Source organism: Benincasa hispida, chromosome 3 (assembly GCF_027475165.1).
Source record: "Benincasa hispida cultivar pf3 chromosome 3, pf3_genome.v1.1, whole genome shotgun sequence".
Lineage (NCBI taxonomy): Eukaryota > Viridiplantae > Streptophyta > Magnoliopsida > Cucurbitales > Cucurbitaceae > Benincasa > Benincasa hispida.
In genome coordinates, this window is record NC_143480.1 from 51,881,899 (window position 1) to 51,904,229 (window position 22,331).

At 30.5% G+C, this 22,331-nt stretch overlaps 2 protein-coding genes across 2 annotated transcripts; both read left to right on the top strand.

Annotated features, from left to right (window-relative positions):
- The first annotated feature begins 650 nt into the window (after nt 1–650).
- PYL4 (PYR1-like 4) lies at nt 651–1,757 on the top strand. The gene has a single exon (XM_039026797.2). It carries the CDS (start codon nt 943–945, stop codon nt 1,558–1,560), a length of 618 nt encoding a protein of 205 aa, XP_038882725.1. The 5' UTR covers nt 651–942; the 3' UTR covers nt 1,561–1,757.
- Nucleotides 1,758–10,499: 8,742 nt separating this feature from the next.
- TBL34 (TRICHOME BIREFRINGENCE-LIKE 34) lies at nt 10,500–15,290 on the top strand. Its single transcript, XM_039025503.2, has 4 exons — nt 10,500–11,152; nt 13,219–13,415; nt 13,683–13,844; nt 14,703–15,290. Exons 1-4 carry the CDS (start codon nt 10,595–10,597, stop codon nt 15,058–15,060), a joined length of 1,275 nt encoding a protein of 424 aa, XP_038881431.1. The 5' UTR covers nt 10,500–10,594; the 3' UTR covers nt 15,061–15,290.
- The last annotated feature ends 7,041 nt before the right edge of the window (nt 15,291–22,331 follow it).

Sequence of the window (22,331 nt, forward strand, 5' to 3'; positions counted from 1 at the left end):
GAATTATATTACTTGTCAATCAGTTATTGAAATCAAAATACATAAAAATACGTACATATACATTTATGGAAAGAACTATTCATAGTAAATAATAAAAAGGATTGAGAATATTTTTCTTTATACTTCTTAACTTTAGGAAATGAGCAAAAATAAACCCAAAAAAAAAGGAAATAATATTGTCAAAACTTTATACATATATACATTTGCTTAATTACACAATCGGTCCCTTTTTTTATAAATAATAATAATAACATATGTTGGACTTACAATTTTGTGTAAAAAAATTCCATCCATAAATGTTTTTTTAACAAATCTATAAGGCATAAAATTGAACTTTGTGTTTAAGACAACAAATTGATTTTTTAATTCTTATTAAATAGATTCCTAAATTTTAATAAATATAAAAAAATTATTAGACAAATTGAAAAATAAGTGACTTACTTATTATACAAAAGTGAAAGTTTATTCTTAGAAAAAAAAAAAAACCATAAATTTGTTAGATGCTTTGTAAAGTTTATAAAGCTAGTAGACATAAACTTAAACGTCTTCTATATTTATTTGACATAAATTTAATAATTGATAGAACTAAAGTTATAATTTGATCGATATATATAAATAAATAAAGTTTGTTTGAACAAAAATAAATAAATAAATAAAGTTTTGTGATAATTGAAATTAAATTAAAATATAATTATCATGAGCGACAAAGAAAATTCAAACAAAGAAAATATAAGGGTATTTAGGTCATTTCGTTGATCAAGTTGGCCTCCTGCCCTCACATGAACTTCACATAAACTGCTTCCGGTTTCTCTCACCGAAAATCCAAATTGCAAAGAAAAAAAACTTTGAAAAACTGCCATCGCCGCCGACTCCGATTTCATCGCTATACAAATCCGCCACCGGTGGAGGAAAAAACAAAACCCAATCATCCTTTTTCGGAAAATGCCTCCTAATCCCCCTAAATCCTCCGCCGCCTCTCACCGCATAACCCACCCCGCCGCCGTGCCCGAGTTTTTCAAGCGCCCGATTCTATCACGCGCTACCACGGTTCCTGACGCGGTGGCGCGTTACCACAACCACGCTGTGGCCTTGAACCAGTGCTGTTCTGCCGTCGTTCAAGAGATCGACGCCCCGGTCTCCACCGTGTGGTCCGTCGTCCGCCGCTTCGACAACCCGCAAGCGTACAAACACTTCGTCAAGAGCTGCAACGTCATCGTCGGTGACGGCAACGTCGGCAGTCTCCGTGAAGTTCGCGTCATTTCCGGCCTTCCGGCTGCCAACAGCACCGAGCGGCTAGAGATTCTCGACGACGAACGCCATATTATTAGCTTCAGTGTCGTCGGCGGCGAACACCGACTCACTAACTACCGGTCCATTACGACCCTCCACCCAACCGGCGACGGCACCGTCGTTGTCGAATCGTACGTCGTCGATATTCCGCCCGGGAACACCGAGGAAGACACGTGTGTGTTCGTCGACACCATCGTCCGATGCAACCTTCAGTCACTGACTCAGATCGCCGAGAACCTCACCCGCCGGAGCCGAGCGGCGCCGCCGTGAGCGTTTTTAAATCGTTTTTTCTTTTCTTTTTGGAGGGGGTAGAATCTGTGAAGTCGTTTTTTGTTTGACGCTGATTTTATAAATAATGTTGAGTTTTATATTGTATCAAGTAATTAATTACATGTATTATGAATCAATTTTTTTTTGTTTCTCCTTCTCAATTGAGAATTTTAATTTTTAAAAATAATGTTGAAAAATGCTATCCATTTTAAAATTTATTTTTAGTTTTAATTTCAAATATATATCCGAAGTTGTAACGATCAACCTATAAACATACTAATAGGTCAAATGTGTTAGGTTCTTATAAATCCATGTACGAAATGAGATTCAGAAGAGAATATTTAGATTAGTGTGTAACGTGATTTTAGAGACTATACTTTTTTCGAGTTAAATTTGATATCAAAATAATCTATTTGATTAAAAAATGTAGTAAAAACATCCATATGATTGCATTGTATGAATATTTTGTGAAAACAATGGTGCCAATGGAGTTGTTGACTCAACAAATTTTGATGAACAAAAGGCTATAGTTCAAAGTTGCAGAGGAATTTAATCACCATTGTTGAGTCTGTAAAAGAGCTAGTGATAATTATGGATATAGTAAATATAGCGATGTGTTACATAATCGGATATATTTTTAGATGGATTGAAATTGACTTGTACAACTAGAATATCACATATCTAGAATTCTATTTAGATAAAATTAAAATTACTAAGCTTCAAATTCTCAGTGTGTATTACAAATTTAAGTTTACCATTGTAATCGATGTTTATAGTGAAATCAATTTGTTATCCAAAACAAAATCCCATAGGCTCAATTAATAAATCTAAACAATATGTTTTAGAATGATAAAATAATATGCTACACATCATTATTTTTTGTTTTTGTTTTTTTTTTCTATATCATTTTTATTAGATGAAGTTATTAAAGTTATTTGTGAATTGGAAGGTGAATAAATATTTTATACAAGATAAAATTAATTATTTGAGTTTATATATAAAACTAGATCGCTCTTGAATATACACAACCTCAACTAATTTGTATGGTTTAGTATACTTAAGTGAAATAAAAATCATTACTTTTTCGAAGCAACAAAATTAAAAAAAAAACAAAAAAAGTAAAAATATAAGAAAAATCTTTAAAAGATTCGATCCTAGCATCTACCTTGTATGGATCGATGTGACATGTATCCCTACTTAAAACCGAATATAGATCGCGAAGAAAAAAAAAATCTATAAAATTAGAGGATACGATAAAAGTAAAAAAAAATATTATAATTATTTCAAACAACTAACAACTCCATTACTATACACCAATAAAATTTAATTATCAAACTTTTTTTTTGTCTCATTGTTTTTTTGGGGGGTGCATCATAAATGACCAAATGAATATAGTGTAAAATTTTAATTTAATGATGAAATAATGAACTGAAGTTGTTTAATTAGTGGATGGAAAAATTAGCTAGGATAATGTGTTAGGTTTAGTACAACCTAGAAGAAATTTTTCTTTGGTACAAAATGGAATGGAGAGAGTTGTTGAAAGAATTATACACAAAGGGAAAAAAAAGGAAAAGAAAAAGAAAAAAGTAAATAAGAAATAAACAAGAGAGAGAGAAAATTTGAATAAGCTATTATTTTTGCCAACTTGCAACTTGGCTTTTATTTTTTATTTTTTAATCCAATTAGCTTTTTTCTAAATTTTTATTTTATTTTTAGTTTAAAAAAGATTGGGTTTTTTTTTTTGCAAGTTGCATATTTTTCTCTCTAAAGAATTGTTGATGTGTTTTGAATAAGACTGCCCCTTCTGCAAGTTGGTGTGCAAGTTGAGAAGGGGGCAGCTTTTAATGATCCCTCATGTTTTTCTCTTTTCCCCACTTTTTTTTTTTTTAATATTTGGAAAAAGAAAAAGAATTGTTTTTTGAAAAAATATTCTAACAATTTATTTAAAATTGGTACATATGATACTTGATCTAATATATCAAATTCAATTTTATAAACCATATCATTCTATTTTGTCAACTATCTTATTTCTTGTAATTTTTTTAAGCAATGTTTCTACATAAACACATTATTTATTCATTTAATTGACATTGTCAATCATAATGGTCATGTTATTGTTAAAAAAAAATTTCAAAATTTAAGGATGTAATTAATTTTTAGAGTAATTTTTTAAATTTCTTATTCTCACATTTAATAATAATAATAATATAGATTATTGGGATTAAAAATTAATGTGAATTTTGAGAACTATAATTTATGCAAACAAAATGCAATTTTGCATTTTCTTTTTCCTTTTTCAAGTAACTTAATTGATGGTTCACCCATCTCTCTCTGCCATGTTGCACGAGGCTTTTCTTATTTGGCTTTTGGACTTTGACCAAAACTAAACTTAATATCTCCCCTATCTTCAATCAAATAGAAATGAAATCGTTTGGTTCACTCGGTTGAGTTTTTGACAAAATATTAGAAGTACATTTTGTTTCACATTGATAAAACTGAAGAAAGTGATGGACTCTTATCACTATAAATTTTAAGTAGTTCTAGTTAGAAATATTTTAAGCTTAGTGTGCTAACTCTAATTAAATTCATTTTGTATTCTCTAGTTTGAGAGTGAGATTGTGTGAGTAGTCCAAAGTTTTTTAGAGAATGCTATTGTAATTGGGGTGGGAGACAGAATTATTTTGTGTGATTGCAACAATTTCTCATATAATGGATTTTTTTTCTGGTTCGTGGTTTTTCTTCAAGTTGGAAGTAGAAGTGTTCAAATGACCCGACAATCGGAACAACTTGAATTATCAAACCCAAATTATAAGGATGGGGTTGAGTTAGTTTGAATTGTGATTTCGGTTAGTTTGAATTTTTTATGTTTTTTGGGTCGGGTTGGGTCCGGGTTACACTTTTAAAAATCCGGGTTGATCCAATCCAACCCGAATTTCTAATGTATATATATATATGATAACTTATAAATATTATAATTCATATATATTTTTATGATGTGTGTATGAAGTTTGTAATAGATATTTTAGATTTTGATATTCAACATTTGAGTTTTATGAATTTTAGTTATTAGTATATGTTGTACACAAATTTAAGCAATTTAAGTTAATAAAAAAAAAAAAAAAAATCATCAACCCAACCCAACCCGAATTTTAAGGGTTTATGTTAGGTTGGGTTGGAGAATCTATTCGGGCATTCGAGTAGCCAATCCGACCAACCCAAATTTTTAAGTTGATCCAAAAAATCCTCCCGACCCAATCCATGTACACCACTAGTTGGATGTTTTTCACATAAATTCTTTTGTTATCACTATTTATTATTTTCTTTTAATTTCTCTCTTATTTTCTTAGAAGTGAGAGGTTTTTTCCAACATAACCTACATAATTATATCGTATGTTTCCTCTCAATCAAATTGGCAGAGGTTTTGATTCCTCACCCGTATATCGTTTGATTAGAAAAAAAAATAAGCAAAAAAAAATCCCCTAATATACAGTTTTTTGTTTGTTTTAAGTATGAAAATCTTCATAACAATTTATAGTTGCCAATTTTTTTTACTATTTGTACTAAAAAAAAATATTATGATTATGAAAATATACATGATGGTTAAAAAGTAAGGGTCTCTTAATTGTTGCTAAATTAAATGCATGTCAAGAAAAGAGAAGAAGTGGAAGGGATACATATCAAAATTTGGTACATCTAGATGGAGTAAGGAAGGTCCAATCACAAACCCTAATCTAAATCCCAAATACAAATTTCAAACTTATATTTGAATGATTGAATAATTAAAATATAAAATAAATCAAAAGCTTGGAAGATGAATCTAGACAAAATTCTTTGAATGCATTTGAATTTGATTCAATATATAAATCTGAAAATAATAAATATAAAATATTATTTTAAAAAATAAATCCATCAAAATAGTTTTATTTTAATAGGATGAGTTTTGTTTAATTAATATAAATGTCAATTTATATCCTAACTCTGAAATTGTATCCATTAAAATCTTAAACTAATAATATATATACGTAGTTGTCTTTTTCCCTTATTCTATAATGCGTCGACCACGACCTGGTTGCTTGATATCAAGGTAGGTTCCTCGAGACGAGGTGACCTAGAATTGCTTCCATTTGATGGAAGAGTTCACCCCGCCACGAAATTAAACTATTTACAAAGAAGAAAGAAAGAGAGGGTTAAGAGTAAATGTCAATTTATATAACTCTGAAATTATATTCATTACCATCTTAAACTAACAATAGTATAAATTAAAATTTTAAACTTTAGTAAATCAATTTAGATGGTGAATTTAACCTCTAATTTTAGGAGTATTTAGGCCATTTCGAAAATACTATTCACTAATACGTATTTTCTTTTTAAGAATTTAAGTATGTGTAGGTATGTAGATTATTTTTATTTTATTATTTAAAAAAATGAAAAATCCACTTTTAAGTAATATATGAAGTTGATATTAAATTGGTTAAATTATAAATTTTAATCTCCAACGTGGCTTTTAAACTTTCAAATATGTATTTAAAGATAAGTTTTAAAAGTGTCTAATAAATATTTAAAGATTTAATATTTTGTTCAATAACCAATAAATTTCTATATTATCAATTTTGTGGTCAATATATCGTTAACCAACATTCTTTTATTCACAAAGATTTAGAGTTTCATTAGCGAAAAAATCAATTTCATATATAATAGATCAATCAATTTTTTAATTTTGAATTTGTCAAAGATTTGTTATACACAAAATTAAAGTGAAGAACCTACTAAAACATTCTTTTAAAGTTCAAAGAGACGTTAATAGATACAATTTTTTTTAAAAAAATATAAACTAAACTTGTAATTTAGTCGAATAAATTAGGGATGCAAATCACTAATTTATATATATATAAAAAGGATTTTGTAATAAGAAGAAAATGATAAAAGGAAGATTAATTATTTGTCGCAAAGAAACTTCAAAAACATTTCACAAAAACTTTGCTATCAGTTTGAGAAATGAAAACAGAAAATAGAATAAAAACATATTCCTAAATTTGGCAGGCTGTACCCATCCCCCATCTTCTTCCCCATTTGGATATTTAATTATAATTATAACAACATCTTCATTTACTATTTAATTTCCACGACTTTACTTTTCTTGTTCACATTTTTTCAGCAACATATATACTCATATATATTAAAAAAAATATCAATCTATATTCTAAATTTTGGGTTGTGAAAATGAATTAAAACTTTAATTAATAATTATATCAATTTTATTCCTAAAATTTTATAAGTGAATTAATCAATTTAGACCTCCATTAGAATTTCAATTTAAAATGATTAATGCATAATTTTGACACGTGAATGATATATTCTTTAAATATAAGAATTAATGTAAATTAAAGAGAAACATCAGAATCGAATAGATTGTATCAAATTTTCATTAAAATTTAAGTGATTTTTCATATAACCATCTTCCTTTGGCTTATTTAGAAAGAATTCCGTGATAGCTTCTCTTGCTGCTTTGGTGGTATATTAGAGAGAGAGTTTTATGGAGATATACATTGTGAGAAAATTTTTAGTATTATGGTAGTATGAAAACTTTTTCGTATTATCTCCATTCATTACTTGCTACAATAGTGATATTTAAGAATTACGTAGGATCCACGAAATAAATAATTATTAAATTAATAAATCATTTAATGACGTGTCAAATAATGAATAGAAGGAGTTGGTGTTGTGTTAGTACTACATTTTTTAATATATTTTAGCTGAGTTTAATTGAAATTGAGTGAAAATAGTTACAAACCACTAACAAAAGTATAAGTAGATTTGCTTATTGAAAAAAAAAAGTAAGGAGATATCTACTGCAAGTTATGGATGTTATGGATAATGTTTCAGCATTCCATAGAACAATTATCAAATATGCATAATAAGTAAAATAATGCCAAAGATTGATAACCTAATTCGGTGTAAATCACGGATGTCTGTGGGACAGTGTGCCCAGGAAAGATAATTTCACTAATATCAATGATAGACAATTACAAAATAGTACTTATCTATAATAGATGCATAATTACATTGACTCTCGTACAACTTTATCACTCAATAATAACCTAGGTTCTCCCTAGGAGTGAGACTCCTTCTCACGGTATCTTAGGCTCCCCCTAAGATCGAGACTCCCTCTCTATATGACTTGAGCTCCCCTCAAGTCATGAGACTCTTTCTCACTTGTATTGTATCTTTCCTTTTAAGAACAAAGTCCCCTTTGTTCAAATGATTTAGGCTCCCCCTAAGCTTGAGAATCCCTTCTCAAATAGATCTTGTTACCCTCGATATGAGGAACACAAAGTATGTCTTCAAGAAACTCAACTCTATCTATACTCTGTAATGTTGACCGAATACACACTACAATTGTTTTTCAATCATGAGCTTCATATCAAACAAAACAGAACTCCAAAAGGCTAATGACCTTTAAATATGCACAACGGATAGATGGACGAACAACCTTACTTTCCAAGACAGTCACATATGAAGAAGGAAGGAAATGGGCAAATAAAACGAAATATAATCAACATTTTTGTAGAATATCGACAAATCTCATAAAATCTTATACACTTATACAAATATTGCCAATCACACGAACTCTAACACTTATGAATTAAATAATTAACTATATTCCAAATATAATTATATATAAAAAGAAAAAGAAAAAAGAAGAGAGCTAAAACAAAACTACAATTTTAGAAGGGTAAAACTTATTTCAAGAAGAAAATATGATGGGTGAGAATTGAGTAAAATGTTTAAACTATATAACAAACATGAATTTAACTTGTTTATGATTTTATTGGCAACTGTGTTTTTTAAAAAAATCAGTTGTGGAATGAAGTAAACTAGTATTTTGTAAATATATACTAAATTATCTTCTTCTAGTTACAATAGCTAAAATAGACTTATTACAAAAACTTTTTATAATTATATAATTTTAAATAATTATTTAGAATGATATATTTTGTTTGCTTTAAATTAAATTTTAAATCAGTGAAATAACTTTATTTAAAAACATTAATATGGTATAATTGTTTTAAAATATAAATTTGATTAGGTTCAGAAAGAAATGAACATGTGAAATAAATCTTAATTTTAAAGAATAAAATTCAAAATTATTTAAAAACCGTCGAGTATCTAAAAGCTGAAATGAAAATGATTTTTAAAACAGTTTTAAAATGAACGTATTTTTAGAAGTAAATTTTACCGATTTAATCTCAATTTGTTTCGCCAAAATAAAAAAACTGTTAAGATCTACTTTTAATCCATTTTTAACTTTATATACGCAACTATATAAGATAAACAAATGAAACATTAAATATTATTATAAAACTAAGAACTTAAAGGATGTAAATCAAAATATTATTTCGATGTACAACAAATTATAGGAGATACTTGTTGATGTTAAAATATGGATGGGAAATATATCCAACCTTTACATGACAGACACTAACAGTAAATTTGTTCTATCCAGAATAACGTGATTTGCTAAAAGAAATAAACTTGCACACATCAATATGATGTTTGCCAGAAAGAAACTTGCACACATCAATATGATGTTTGCCACACTCTGATGCTTAAGTGAGAGAGTGAAAGAGTCTCCAATGCTTAAGCGAGAGAGTGAAAGAGTCTAGAAATTGGAGAGTTTGAGAATAAGATTCAAGTTACCTCTTTTACTATTTATAAGAGAGGTGATTGACCTAAGTTGTTCCATTAGGGTTGCAGAATTACTTTAGGATAATTATATAACCTACTAGGGGTAGACGAACTGATGGCGTGCCTGATTTCATGTTTGGCTAGGGTCGTGATGCAATAGAAAAGTATTAGGCTAAATCCATGACCAAACAAGGGAAGCTCATCCCTAAGTGAGAAAGCACTCTCCAAGAGAAACAAAATTCTATATTCAAATGATAACCAAAAGCTTTCTACTACAAACCCAAATTGACTATAATAGCCTTACAAGAAGATAAGATTAGTTAACTAACTAATTCTAAAATACTAATTAAACACTAATTAATCTAAATTAATAACTAAACAAATACGTACTAATTATCTTATAATTCTCTTTATCAAGTCACCCTCAACCTCGGTGTGAAACCAAACATCTCTTTGTAGATCCATTTTGTTTCTAGGGCAATGCTTTGGGTTGGAGCATATATGGGTCATATCCCATTAACTATTTTGTCAGGCCAAGGTCGAAGTGGAACACATAAAATTGGGCTTTAATATGCGGTAGAATTAGACATTCAAAACTTTCTAAAACAAAGAAACATCTCAAATACAGGAGTGAAGATTCAAACCACGTAGAGTTACATCAATTAGTAATTTATTTTATTTTATTTATTTATTCAAAAAATTATTAATTTATACCCTTGAATTTTAGAGTTTATATCAATTTAAATTCTGAAATAATAATTGTATCAATTTAAACCTTGAACTTTGAGAGGTATATTAATTTAAATCCCAAACTAATATTTGTATCAATTTAGACTCTGAACTTTATGAATATCAATTTAAACCTTGTATCATTTTAAACCCTCAATTATATTTTATTTGGATACATTTATGAAGGTTGAAGTCTTCATTTTAATCATATTCATGGACATACATATTTAAAAAGTTGATCAACCAAACTCATAAATTAAACCTCAATAACGACACTTATAGTTTAAACATAAATTCTAATAAAGGTTTCCTAGTTCCTACTCCTCCTTCATAAACATACCCATAGAGAAAATAGTTAATATATTATCCATTATACTAACAGACCCAAAATTTAAAAATAGAGACACCCAACTGTGAAGTGAAAGACTATCCATTTCCATCTAATTTTTTGCTTTCTAAAAACAAACAAACAAACAAACAAACCCATTATAAATATAAATTCTACTCCAAGATTCCTATCTGGAAAGCAAATTCCCTTGATACCCATTTCTCACCAACCACAAAAACCCAAACATCATCAACCTTAAAAACCCAATATACTCGAGAACAGAGCATCTCAATGGCTATGGCTTCTAATTCACAAACTAAATCGGCAAGAAAATCCCAATTAACCCCAAATCCAAATCCCACTTGGGCAGTCCCAATCCGAACCACCTTCCGAACTTCCCTCGCCGTTCTAACCGCCCTCCTCCTCGTCACCGCCGTTTATTTGACGCAAAACAGAGCACAAGTTTCAGAAAATTACAGAGCCGGCGGCTATGGCGGTGGCGGTGGCGGATGCGACTTGTTTACTGGGAAGTGGGTTTTTGACAATGAGTCTTATCCGCTTTATAAGGAGAGCGAGTGCGTTTTCATGTCGGATCAGTTGGCGTGTGAGAAATTTGGGAGAAGGGATTTGGGGTATCGGAACTGGCGGTGGCAGCCGGAAGAATGTGAGCTTCCGAGGTTTAATGCAACAGCGCTGCTGCAGAGGTTGAGGAATAAGAGGATGGTGTTTGTGGGAGATTCGTTGAATCGTGGGCAGTGGGTTTCGATGGTTTGCCTCGTCGGCTCTGTTATTCCGCCGTCTCTGCAGTCCATGCAGAGCGATGGCTCCTTGATAATCTTCAAGGCCACTGTGAGACTTCATTTCTTTCTTCTCTTTGATTTCCTTTCTTTTAATGGGTTTATTTTTATTGCTAATTTTGTTTTGAATAATCTATCGTTTTAGGGCAGGTTTGGAAAGGATTCTTTATCATAAAATTATTCTAAAATCACACCTTTATGCAAATTTAATACCATCAAAATTTTGATTTAAAATATGGTTTATAAAGATTTTAAAAACGACCAAAGTGATTTTAATTTTTTTTTCAAAATCACTTCTAAACATGCCATTTGTAACTATAAATTGAGCTTAATTTTGATTTGGTTTGATTATATAGACAATATTTTATATGTCAATGTAGACAAAAATGTTGAGGTCTAAATTTTATGTAAAAACCAAGAAAAATATTGATGAATATTTTTTTAAAAAATATCATTAAAAAAATCAAATTAGGTTTTAAAACAAGTTAGCAACTTTTTTTTTTTTTTAATTTATAATATATTTATATTAGTTGACATTTTGTTACTTATTTTTTTTAAGTTTTATAAGTGTTTTATAATATCATAGAAATATCGATCCATCTCTCTCATGACGATGTTAAAAACATGAAATATATTGGTACTAGGATACTTTATCCAATGATACTTTATTCATTATTTTGAAAATGATATGTATTACATTAGTATTAGAATTTTTTCATTAGATGGTAGAAATTTAAGAAAGATTGAGAAGAAGTGGGTTTGTGTGAAAAATTGGTGAGTCTACTAAGGATTTTTTTGGCATTTTATCCAAATTGACATTCTTGTTTCTAAATTTACCAATTCAAATGAATTCCATAAATTAAAATTGGTTGAGTTTTTTTTTTAAAAAAAATATTATCCATATTGTATTTGGATTCTGGTACCAGAAAGTTAAAATTCGAGAATAATGTTTACATATTTTTCAGATTTTAAATTATACTACCAAACACACATTAATGGAAATATTAATACATTTTTGAATCATTTATTTGGATCACCAACTAAAGACACCTTAAAATATTTAAAATATCTAAATCTTCCCTTTCTTTCTTCTTTCTCAACCAAGCCACCAAGTTCAAAATAAATACAAAATAAATACTAACTGTATTACTTAAAAAAAAAGGTTTTAAAATTATAGTTACCAACTTTTTAAAGGAAGCTCAAACTATTAATATATAAGAAATAAAATGGTGGTTTAACCGTTAAAGTAAACATGACTTAATTGACATATATTCTCACTTATTGTATTAAATATGGAAAAAATGATAATTTAACTCACTTTTTCAATTGAGTTACTGAATTCCAATTTTTCTATCAAAGCTGTCGTTTTTTTTATTTATTAACTTATCATATTTACTTATTACAAATGATGTGGACCAAGGTCATGATAGCTTTTAGGGAAAAAAAACCCTTTTTGGTAGGTTTAGTTTTCAATTAACCTTTAATTAATAGATATTAACAATGAAAGTGTATTTAGAAAACAATCAAAGTTAAAATTTTTGAAATTTAAAGGTCAAATGAAATAAAACAGGACAAAGATGTAACATTTTGAAACCTAGGAACCTAATAGAATTTAAAGTCAAAATTTAGGAGTAAGAGTGTAACATTTTAAAATTTAAGAACCAAATGAAAATTATATCTAAGATCTCGGGACAATAAAAAAAATCTAGCTATTATTCATTTTAGTGATTAACCAACTCTTGTCAGTATACTTCGAACCCATTTGGATTGATTTAAGAAAAAAAATGTTTTTCAAAAAACTCATTTTTATTTAAACATTTTTATAAAAAAATTAAAATATACTTGAAAAACTATTTTGAGTGGTCGTCAAACATTTCAATTTTTTTCTTCAAAATGACTTATTTTTTAAATTAAATTAAATATTTGAAAATGTATCCTAAACACATCATTCCTGGGGATATAGCCTGATTATACTCTGGAATGTTTTATTTTTCTAAAAGGGAAAAAAAAAACTCCAAATTTGAGTTTTGTTTTAGTTAATTAAAAGAATATTTGCTTTATATTATTATAAGCTAAAAATGGAGAATTATATATATATTTTTTTGGTGTAAATAAAAGGAATACAATGCGACAATTGAGTTTTACTGGTCCCCACTGATGGTGGAGTCAAATTCGGATGATCCAGTCAACCATAGATTGCCAGATCGGATTGTGAGAGTAAAAGCCATCGAGAAGCATGCAAGGCATTGGGCCGAGGCCCACATACTCATTTTCAACACTTATCTTTGGTGGAGAAGGCCCAGGATTAAAGCCCTGTAAGTGGCCCATTGGGCCTCAAACTTCCCTTCCCATTCTACTTCTACCAAATAGCAAACACTCCAATTTCAAATTTCCCCAATAAATTATGAACATGTCATCGTATAACTAGGATATTCAAAATGTCCCATGACCAAATGCCATTTTATACCCCCTTTCACAATAAATTCCATCAATTTACATGTTTGTCAAAGCCTGGTAAAAAAAGGGGGTAAACGTGTAAAATATAGAGTATAAAAAGTTATATTTATATATATATTTTTCAGGTTTGGATCGTTTGAAGATGAAGAAACAAGTAGCTTAAAATTAGTGAAGATGAGACGAGGATATGAGATGGCTTTAAAGACTTGGTCAGATTGGTTGGAAGTTAATATAGATCCAAACAACACCCAATTGTTCTTCATGAGCATGTCACCCATTCACGATAGGTATGTTTTTTCCCTTCCATAATCTCTGTTATCATGATAGGTATGATTAACATCACTTTTATCATTTTCAAAGATACTCAAAACACACAATTTTTATACCATAAAAAATTGATTTTGAAAATGATAAAAGTGATTTTAACCATAAGTCACTTACAAACATGTTATCTGTTGGGAGTATTTGGTCCAACGAGTTGAAGTTTAGACTAGACTTATTATTTCTTTCAAAGAGTTCATAGACCACATGACTAAAAAAACATAAATCTCATGTCTTATTAACTTGAGATTTTTGTACTAATGACCCTTTCACAGGTGGCGTATTGATTAATGACTCGCCTCTCCACAAATGTATGGAATCTGATATTTTGCTTACATCAAAGTGCACTACTGCGTCTTATACAGTATCCCATTAGGGATGACTAAATCTATCGTAGCCTTAAAGCGATGACCATATTGCAATCTTCATTTTCCTCCACTCCACCAAAATATCCATGTCGAAAGCTTAGCAAAATGTGAGAAAAATGAAGATCACAATAGACATAGCTATCGCGTTGGGGCTTATGATAGATGTGATCATCCTTAATGTGATACTGTATAAAACGCGGTAGTGCAATTTGACTTAAGCAGAATGTTAGATTTCATACATTTGTAGGGTGGATCATTAATTATTTAGGGATTGAAAATGAGTCATATGTACAAAAATCTCTGAATTCTTACACTGTGGGTCCCATGACATCACAACTTCATTTCTTACCCCGAACATCACTCCTTTGGTATCATTGAATTTTGTCAACTATTAGACATCTTTTTTTTTTCCTCATAGTTTCATCGAATTAAAGAAGTTGTTTGTAAATTGTGTAGGGGAGAGGAATGGGGTAGAGCCAAAGGTGAAAATTGTTATGGTGAAACAGAGCAAATTACAAAAGTTGGGTACAAAGGAGATGGGACAGATCCAAAGATGATGAAGATAGTGGAGAATGTACTAAATGACTTGAAAACAAGAGGATTGAATGTACAAATGATTAACATTACACAACTTTCAGAATATAGAAAAGAAGCTCACCCATCAATTTATAGGAAGCAATGGGAGCCATTGAAGGAAGACCAAATTTCAAATCCAAGTTCTTATGCAGATTGTATCCATTGGTGCCTTCCTGGTGTGCCTGATGTTTGGAATGAGCTTCTTTATGCTTATATTTTTCAATCCACTACACACTAACCAAAATTTGAAATAGTTGTTTCTTTTTTCTTTGTCAAATTTTGTAATTGTCACTAAACAAATTCACTTCAAACGAACCCTCCATAAGAAATAGAAGGGTTTATGAGAGAAGATTGATAGATTGAATGATAATAGCCCCTCACATTTTAATGTAAAAATATTCACGTTCCCAAGAATGTTAACTTTGAGATGAACACTTAATTAGCTAAAGTACCATTTTGATCTATATATTTTGAGCGTTTTAGCAACAATGATGAAGATGAAAGTAGGTATTTTCGACAATGGTATGATTCATTAAAGGGTGAAAATTGAAATGAAGGAAATGTGTCAACAAATTAAAGATGAGAAAGATAAAGAAATGAAGGAGAAGATGGAGGATAAGAGAATCAAATCGGACAATTTAAATAGTATTATTACTACTTTTTGCTAAATCAGCAGATCTAGTTACAGATTTAACAGCCACGTTAGTTTACTATTAATCAATTAATGTAAATGAGCATAACAATTATCTAGATCTGAAACTTCATATGATAAAAGTATTTATTTTAAAATTTTAGGGACCAAATAGACACCGACATCAAGCCTCAAGTATGTAAAGTGTATTTCGCCTCAATCATAATTTGTATGCTAGAAAAATACTATGCAAATATATTTTTACAATTAATAAAAAAGATTGTAATAGAGGTTTTTTTCTTTAAGGAAAACAATAATCTAACTATAATTTGAAGATTTATAGAAAGTACAAGGATTAAAATTAAATATTTAAAAGTTCAAGATTAAAATAATATTTCAATCAATTAATTAACAAAAAAAATTTCACAAATAGAAAAAATGTCAAAATATTTATGGAAATAATAAAAAAAAAAATACTGATAAATATTGATAGATTTCTATCCATATCTATCACATAGTATCAATGATAAACTTCTATCAGTAATAGATTTTTATCAGTTTTTATAAAAAAAAAAAAAAAAAATTTTATTTTGTGTAAATAATTTCCCTTATTTTTTAAAAATTTTTTTTGAAAATCCCTCTTAATTAAATGTATTTTGATTTTTTTAAAAAAATTTAAAAAAAAATACAAAAATGGATTTTCCCCTCAACTTTAGGGAAAAAACCTATGTTAATTGGAGCGTGGGGAAAACTTCTCCTCATGCTAAGATACCAAGAATTTCTTACCATCCAAGGTGTGGTTCAATAGTAAATTGACATCCACAAAGTTTTCTTATTAATGTCTCACGCCAACCAACTTTTTTTTTCTTAGGCTAGTTAAAAAATAGGTAAAATAAATTTTTAATATTAGACCCATAGCCCAAATTTTTTAGTTTTGTAGAAATAGTAAATAAAAAAAAAGCCCAATCTAAGATTTAAAATCGAAAATGTAAAAAATATATGAATGCACCTGATACACTCAATACACACTTGATACATTTGATACACCTGCTACACTTAATACAACTGATATACCTAATACTCCTTGATACACTTGATAACCCTTGATACACTAGTACACTTACACTTGAATTAAAGTGATACACTAAGATTTTTTTTTCTTTTTGAAAAAAAAAAAACACAGACTTGAACTTCTTCTTCGAAAGCAGCAGGCCCTTCCCCCCACGTCTCTCTTCAAACAACGAACACTACTCCACACCATTTGCTGTCGACCACCTCTCCATCTCCCCATCATTTACCTTTGTCAACCTCTACACGTCTAGTCACTGATTGTCGATTGTCGGTCGTTGTTTTCTCTCTCTCTATCTTTCTTTTCTCCAACATCTCTCTTTCACCAATTTCACACCATTTGTCGTCGACCATCGCTCCATCTCCCACTGCTTGCCTCTGTCGACCACCGCACGTCCAGTCACCGATTGCCTGCTGCCACTTTTCTCTCTCTATCAATTAATTGTTTAGGAAAAACATGTAATAAAAAATAATTACAAAACCAGATTTGATGTTTTTGCCATATTTGCAAAACATTAAATATGAGTGACACACCTACAAAATAACATATTCAAATTGCTACCCACCATAATTTCTCTTTTTCTTACCTATGTTCATTTGTTATTCATTCTAATTTCTAACTCGTAGATAATCCTTTCACTTATTTAATTTTAAACAAGATTGTACCATAGTTCAAAGATAGTTTGTATATAATACTTCTTTAGGATCAAAATTTCAAATTCTCGTACAGTTTTTAAACTGAAAAATCTAAAAAAGGAAAAAAAATCTCTAGATTTTTGGTTTAATTTCTATTTGATCTATAGATTTCAAAATATTATACATTTAGTTTTTAAGTTTTGATTTTGATTTCAATTTAATCTCTAAATTTCAAAATGTTACAATTGCAATACTTATCTAAATTTCAAAATGTTACAATTGCAATACTTACTTTCAATCATTAATTAAAAAAAAAAATAAAGGTTAAAAACGTAAAATCTTAAAATCTAAGGGCCAAATTGAAAGAAAACTCAAATCTAGAGCATAAAATTGCAACATGTTAGTAAAAATTTAACTTTTAAATGAAAAATAAGGTCTTTTGAGAATCTCACATTGCTAAGATTACAAAGTGGAATCTCCTTTATAAACTCCTACCTTGACCTATTGGTATGAACCTTAAGAGGTACTCAATGTTTTAGAGGGTGTAAGGAGCCCACAAATGTGGGTATGATGGACATTCCACATGTACACGTTACCATTCAATCAAGGTGAGTGTTTGTGGAATTTTTATTTTATAATAATAAAGTTTATTATTATTTCTTTATTTCTTTATATATATATATATATATATATATATATATATATTAAAAAAAGAATCAATCTTCACGCGCACACCTCTTACACGTTCAGAGGTTGCACGTACTCTTCGTCTCGTTCGTTTTGAGCCATCATTGGCTTTCGAGGCCTATAAAAGGTGCGAGCTTTTCATCAGTTTCATACAAATAAAAAGAAATTTCACAGTCTCATTTTCATTTTCTCTTTTGATTCCTTCTTCTTTTTTTATGTGTTTAGTTTTTCGAGCATACTATGAAGGAACTATTGAAGGTCCTTGAGCAGAAACGAGATCAGACCTAAATCCCAAATTTTACAAAAGTCACAAGTTTATAGAAGAAATAGAAACGATATGCTTTTAATAATAAAAACAACATGCTAGAAAAACAAATAAGAGAAAGGAATAATGATAGGGAGATGAAAAACTTACCATTGAAGAACGTTTCTTCATGTCCTCTCTGCCAAAGGACCACGAAGTCGAAACCTTAATTTGACCCAAATGGCCACCACCAAAAGGAGTCTTCTGTATTCTCTAGGATGAGAATCCAGAAGTTTTGTGGGCTTGACTTTTTGGTGAGGAAAAGAATTAGAGATGATTAGAGAGTTGAGAGATCCGATGAGGTTAACTTTTTATAGAACCCTTCTGTAAAAACCCAAAGGAGGAAGAAGATGAGGGAAACAAAATTCAACCAACCTATTCCCACCAACTCCCTCCCAAAATTATTTTTTAGAAATAAAACTAATTTTAATAAAAACATTAATACATATTTATATAATAACCACTTTATATATAATATAAACATATAACCTATAGTTTAATATTGTATCCAATACAATATAACCTATAATTTAATTCTCTCAACAACGATATTTAATATAAATCCATTATATGAATCCAATTCATATAATTAATATTTGAATCATATTCAAATATTTATTTCCTCTCAAATAAATTTTATATTATAATGTATCAAATACATTATAGTAATTATATCATTGGATCCAAGAGTTTCAGTATAGTAGGCGAGTACAATGGGAATCAATCAAGGTTCTTTTATGGTAGTCCAACTATTTGACTTGGAAACCGCTAGTCAATTCGTAAGCATAGCTGGGGGAGTCTCTTTCTGGAAGATTCAATCATTAATATTCGTGGAAACCTTGGCAAAAGAGCTTACAGAAATACTCCTGTAAATCGACATGTTGCTAGCTTCAACTCGGTGGAATAAAAATCATTGATTCCCTCTACTGTAGTTGCTAAGCAAGCGCTTCGGGCACTACGATAGGAAATGGATCGATCATTACGAGAATTGACTCCTCCGTAATGTAATAGAAGAGTCACTGTCCTGTTCCCTGGGCTTTTCCCCTTCTCAACCAGACGCAGGTGTAGAGGAGGTATCTAGGCATGGTTTATGCCATGATTGGTATAGGTGTTCTTGGATTTCTTGTTTGGGCTCATCATATGTTTACTGTGACGAGCATAGCTACTCGGGGTTCCAAACCTTTCTCAAATACCAATTACTTAAGTAAGGTAACTTGCTCCCAGTAACGGTGAACAAGGGTCCCGCCGGGATTTCCCTTTTTTTTCTGATTGTAGCAAATACTGAAACAGCTTTCGCCCTCCTTGGTGCTCGTCAGCCTGCTATAAGTCAGAATTGACTCGGGAGGAGAAGAAAGAGCGTCGGGATTCTAGTTGCCCCTCATCCCATGACGAAGTGCGGAGATCATTTCTTTGTCGGATGAAATCGATTCGATCGGTTGCTCGGCAGCTTTTCCTTTCTTCTTATCCTTGGGCTTTACCAACTGAGTTATAACCCTTGTGCTTGTGATACATATCTTATCATATAGATAATTTCTTGTCAAGATGGATGTGTTTTTTATTGTTGGATGGGTTACTTTCTTGATCTTGATTAATTGTGAGATAAAAAAAATCTTTCTTATCGATTTTTTCAATTAGTTGAAAATTATTAACTCCAGTTTTAGTATTTTTATTACTGTTTGTGTCAGCCTCACGACCTCTCGTAGGTCACGACCAATTTTAGTATGGATCGTACATGGATGGTAGTTGAGTCAAGTAATGGCCTCGAGAAGTGGTCCTCTGTTGTAGGCTAGTCGGACCAATGGCAACCAGCTCTGTATTACACAAGGTAGATGTATCAACTGATGTAGTCACTGGACTCACTATAGTAGTCCATACGGTTGCTCTTACTGCAATCATTACTCTGAATTCTCCAATGCTCTAACAATTTCACTCCCTAGACCACAACTTAGAATGGATGGCTACATAAGTCTATGCTCCAGCTTTTCTCACAAGCAAGACTTATAAAATGAGCTCAGATTCATCCAATTAATTCTCTCAATTAATTTGAACAATTCAAATTAATCCAAAATTGATTCTAATAAACCCTTATTGAGCTACAGAAGGAACCTCACGGACCTGAGCTTGAAGCTTCAATGTACTTGAATAATTAATTAAACTCTTTAATTAATAATTATTTTACTCAACGTCCATTAATTTTCGGACACTCCATTAAAGACCGACAACTGTACTCTTCGCACTATAGATATATTCCTGTGTCCATTGGATATAACCAATTAACAACGTGATAACCCTTCACAAATTGCTCGTAAGTATAGCTGGGCCAAAATTATCGTTTTGCCCTTATAGTTACATCTAACTCTTTAAGTACCACTGATCCCTCTAATGAACAATAAATCATAATCCAACTATGACTAAACCCCTCTCCGGCCAAGATAGGGTGTGGCGCCACATTGTTCAAGCTCAGAATCAGCTCTTAAGAGAGCAATTTATCTATTTACCTCTACCTCGGGGAAGGAGTGAATTCCGTCTTGTGTAGTTATGTTTCCAACTCCCAAATCAGACGAATCCTCAAAATGGTAGGCTTGCTGAGTCGGTGATCTAGCCACTCTCACCCATACAAATCAAAAGACCGCCTTCACAAGCAGAAGTTCATAACTTACTCAGGATTTAAGTCATGTCTCCTATGTATTAGGGTTGATGCCCTAAATCTCGTAGGATCATGTAGTTTGTAAACACTTGCATGAACAAATATTGTGTGATTTATAATACATTATTCACTCCAGTCTATGAAATATTTGATATTTTAGTTGCATTAACCACAAACCAATAAACTAAGATCCATGGTTATCATTGTAACTTAAACATGTATGTGGAGACATACAAGTTTATCGTGTTTTAAGTGATAACCTAAATGGTCTGTAGTATATGGATAAAGAGGGATACCTTATCCTGGTGACACTACGAGTATGGCTCGCTTTGTAGGTGTTACAAATGTTGTAAAATGATACAAATAATCTGATCCTGATCATTCGTGTATTAGACATGCGAACGAGAATATTCTATATAAAGGAGTTTGCATAAGACCGGACCATGAAATGTTTAGTCTCGTTATATAACGATTGAGACTTTCATTTCACTATGATGACCATAGGTAACATGACCTTAATCCTGAGTGAGTTGTGAACTCTTGTCTATGAGGGCGGTCCTTTGATTTGCATAGGTGAGAGTAGCCAGATCGCCGACTCAACAAGCCTACCACTTTGGGGATTCGTATGATTGGGGAGCTGGGAACTTAGCTACACAAGATGGAATTCACTCCTTCCCCGAAGTAGGGGTAAGTAGATAAATTGCTCCCTTAAGGGTTGATTCTGGGGCTTGAACAATGTGACGCCACACCTTCTCTTGGCTCGAGAAGGGCTTAGTCATAGTGGGGCTATGATCTATTATTCATTAAAGGAATCAGTGATACTTAAGGAGTTAGATATAACTACAAGGGTAAAACGGTAGATTGTTCAAACTGTACTTACGAGCGATTTATGAAGGGTCATCGTACTGTTGAGTGGTTATATCCAATGGACACAGAAATATATCTGTGGTGCAAAGAGTGCAATTGTCGGTCTTTATTGGAGTACTCGACAATTAATGGATGGTGAATAATGTGATTAAAGAGTTTAGTCAGTTATTCACGTACCGTTGGAGCTTCAAGCTATAGTTCTATAAGGTCCCCTTGGTAGCTCAATGGATTCAAGTTGAGAATCAGTTTTTGAGTTAATTTGAAATGTTCAAATTAATAAGAGGGAATTTGATTATATATGATATAATTAATATAATGTATTTGATACATTATTGTATGATTGGAGGAACTAATATCTGAATATGATTCAAATATGATTTCTATGAATAAGATTCATAGGTATTAAATTTAATATAAATATGATTTCTATTAAATGCAATAAAATAGAAAAAGAACTATGGTTTATATATTGTATATGATGCAATATTAAAACTATAGGTTATAAATATAATATGATAAATTCATTATTGTATTTATTTATAATTGAATAATTATTTGATAATTAAATTTCTTTTTGTCAATAACAAACCTTAGTGGGTGGTTACACGGTTTTTATGGCAGAGTGGAATAGAGATGAAAAAGTTGTTTTCTAATTTACTACGAAATACA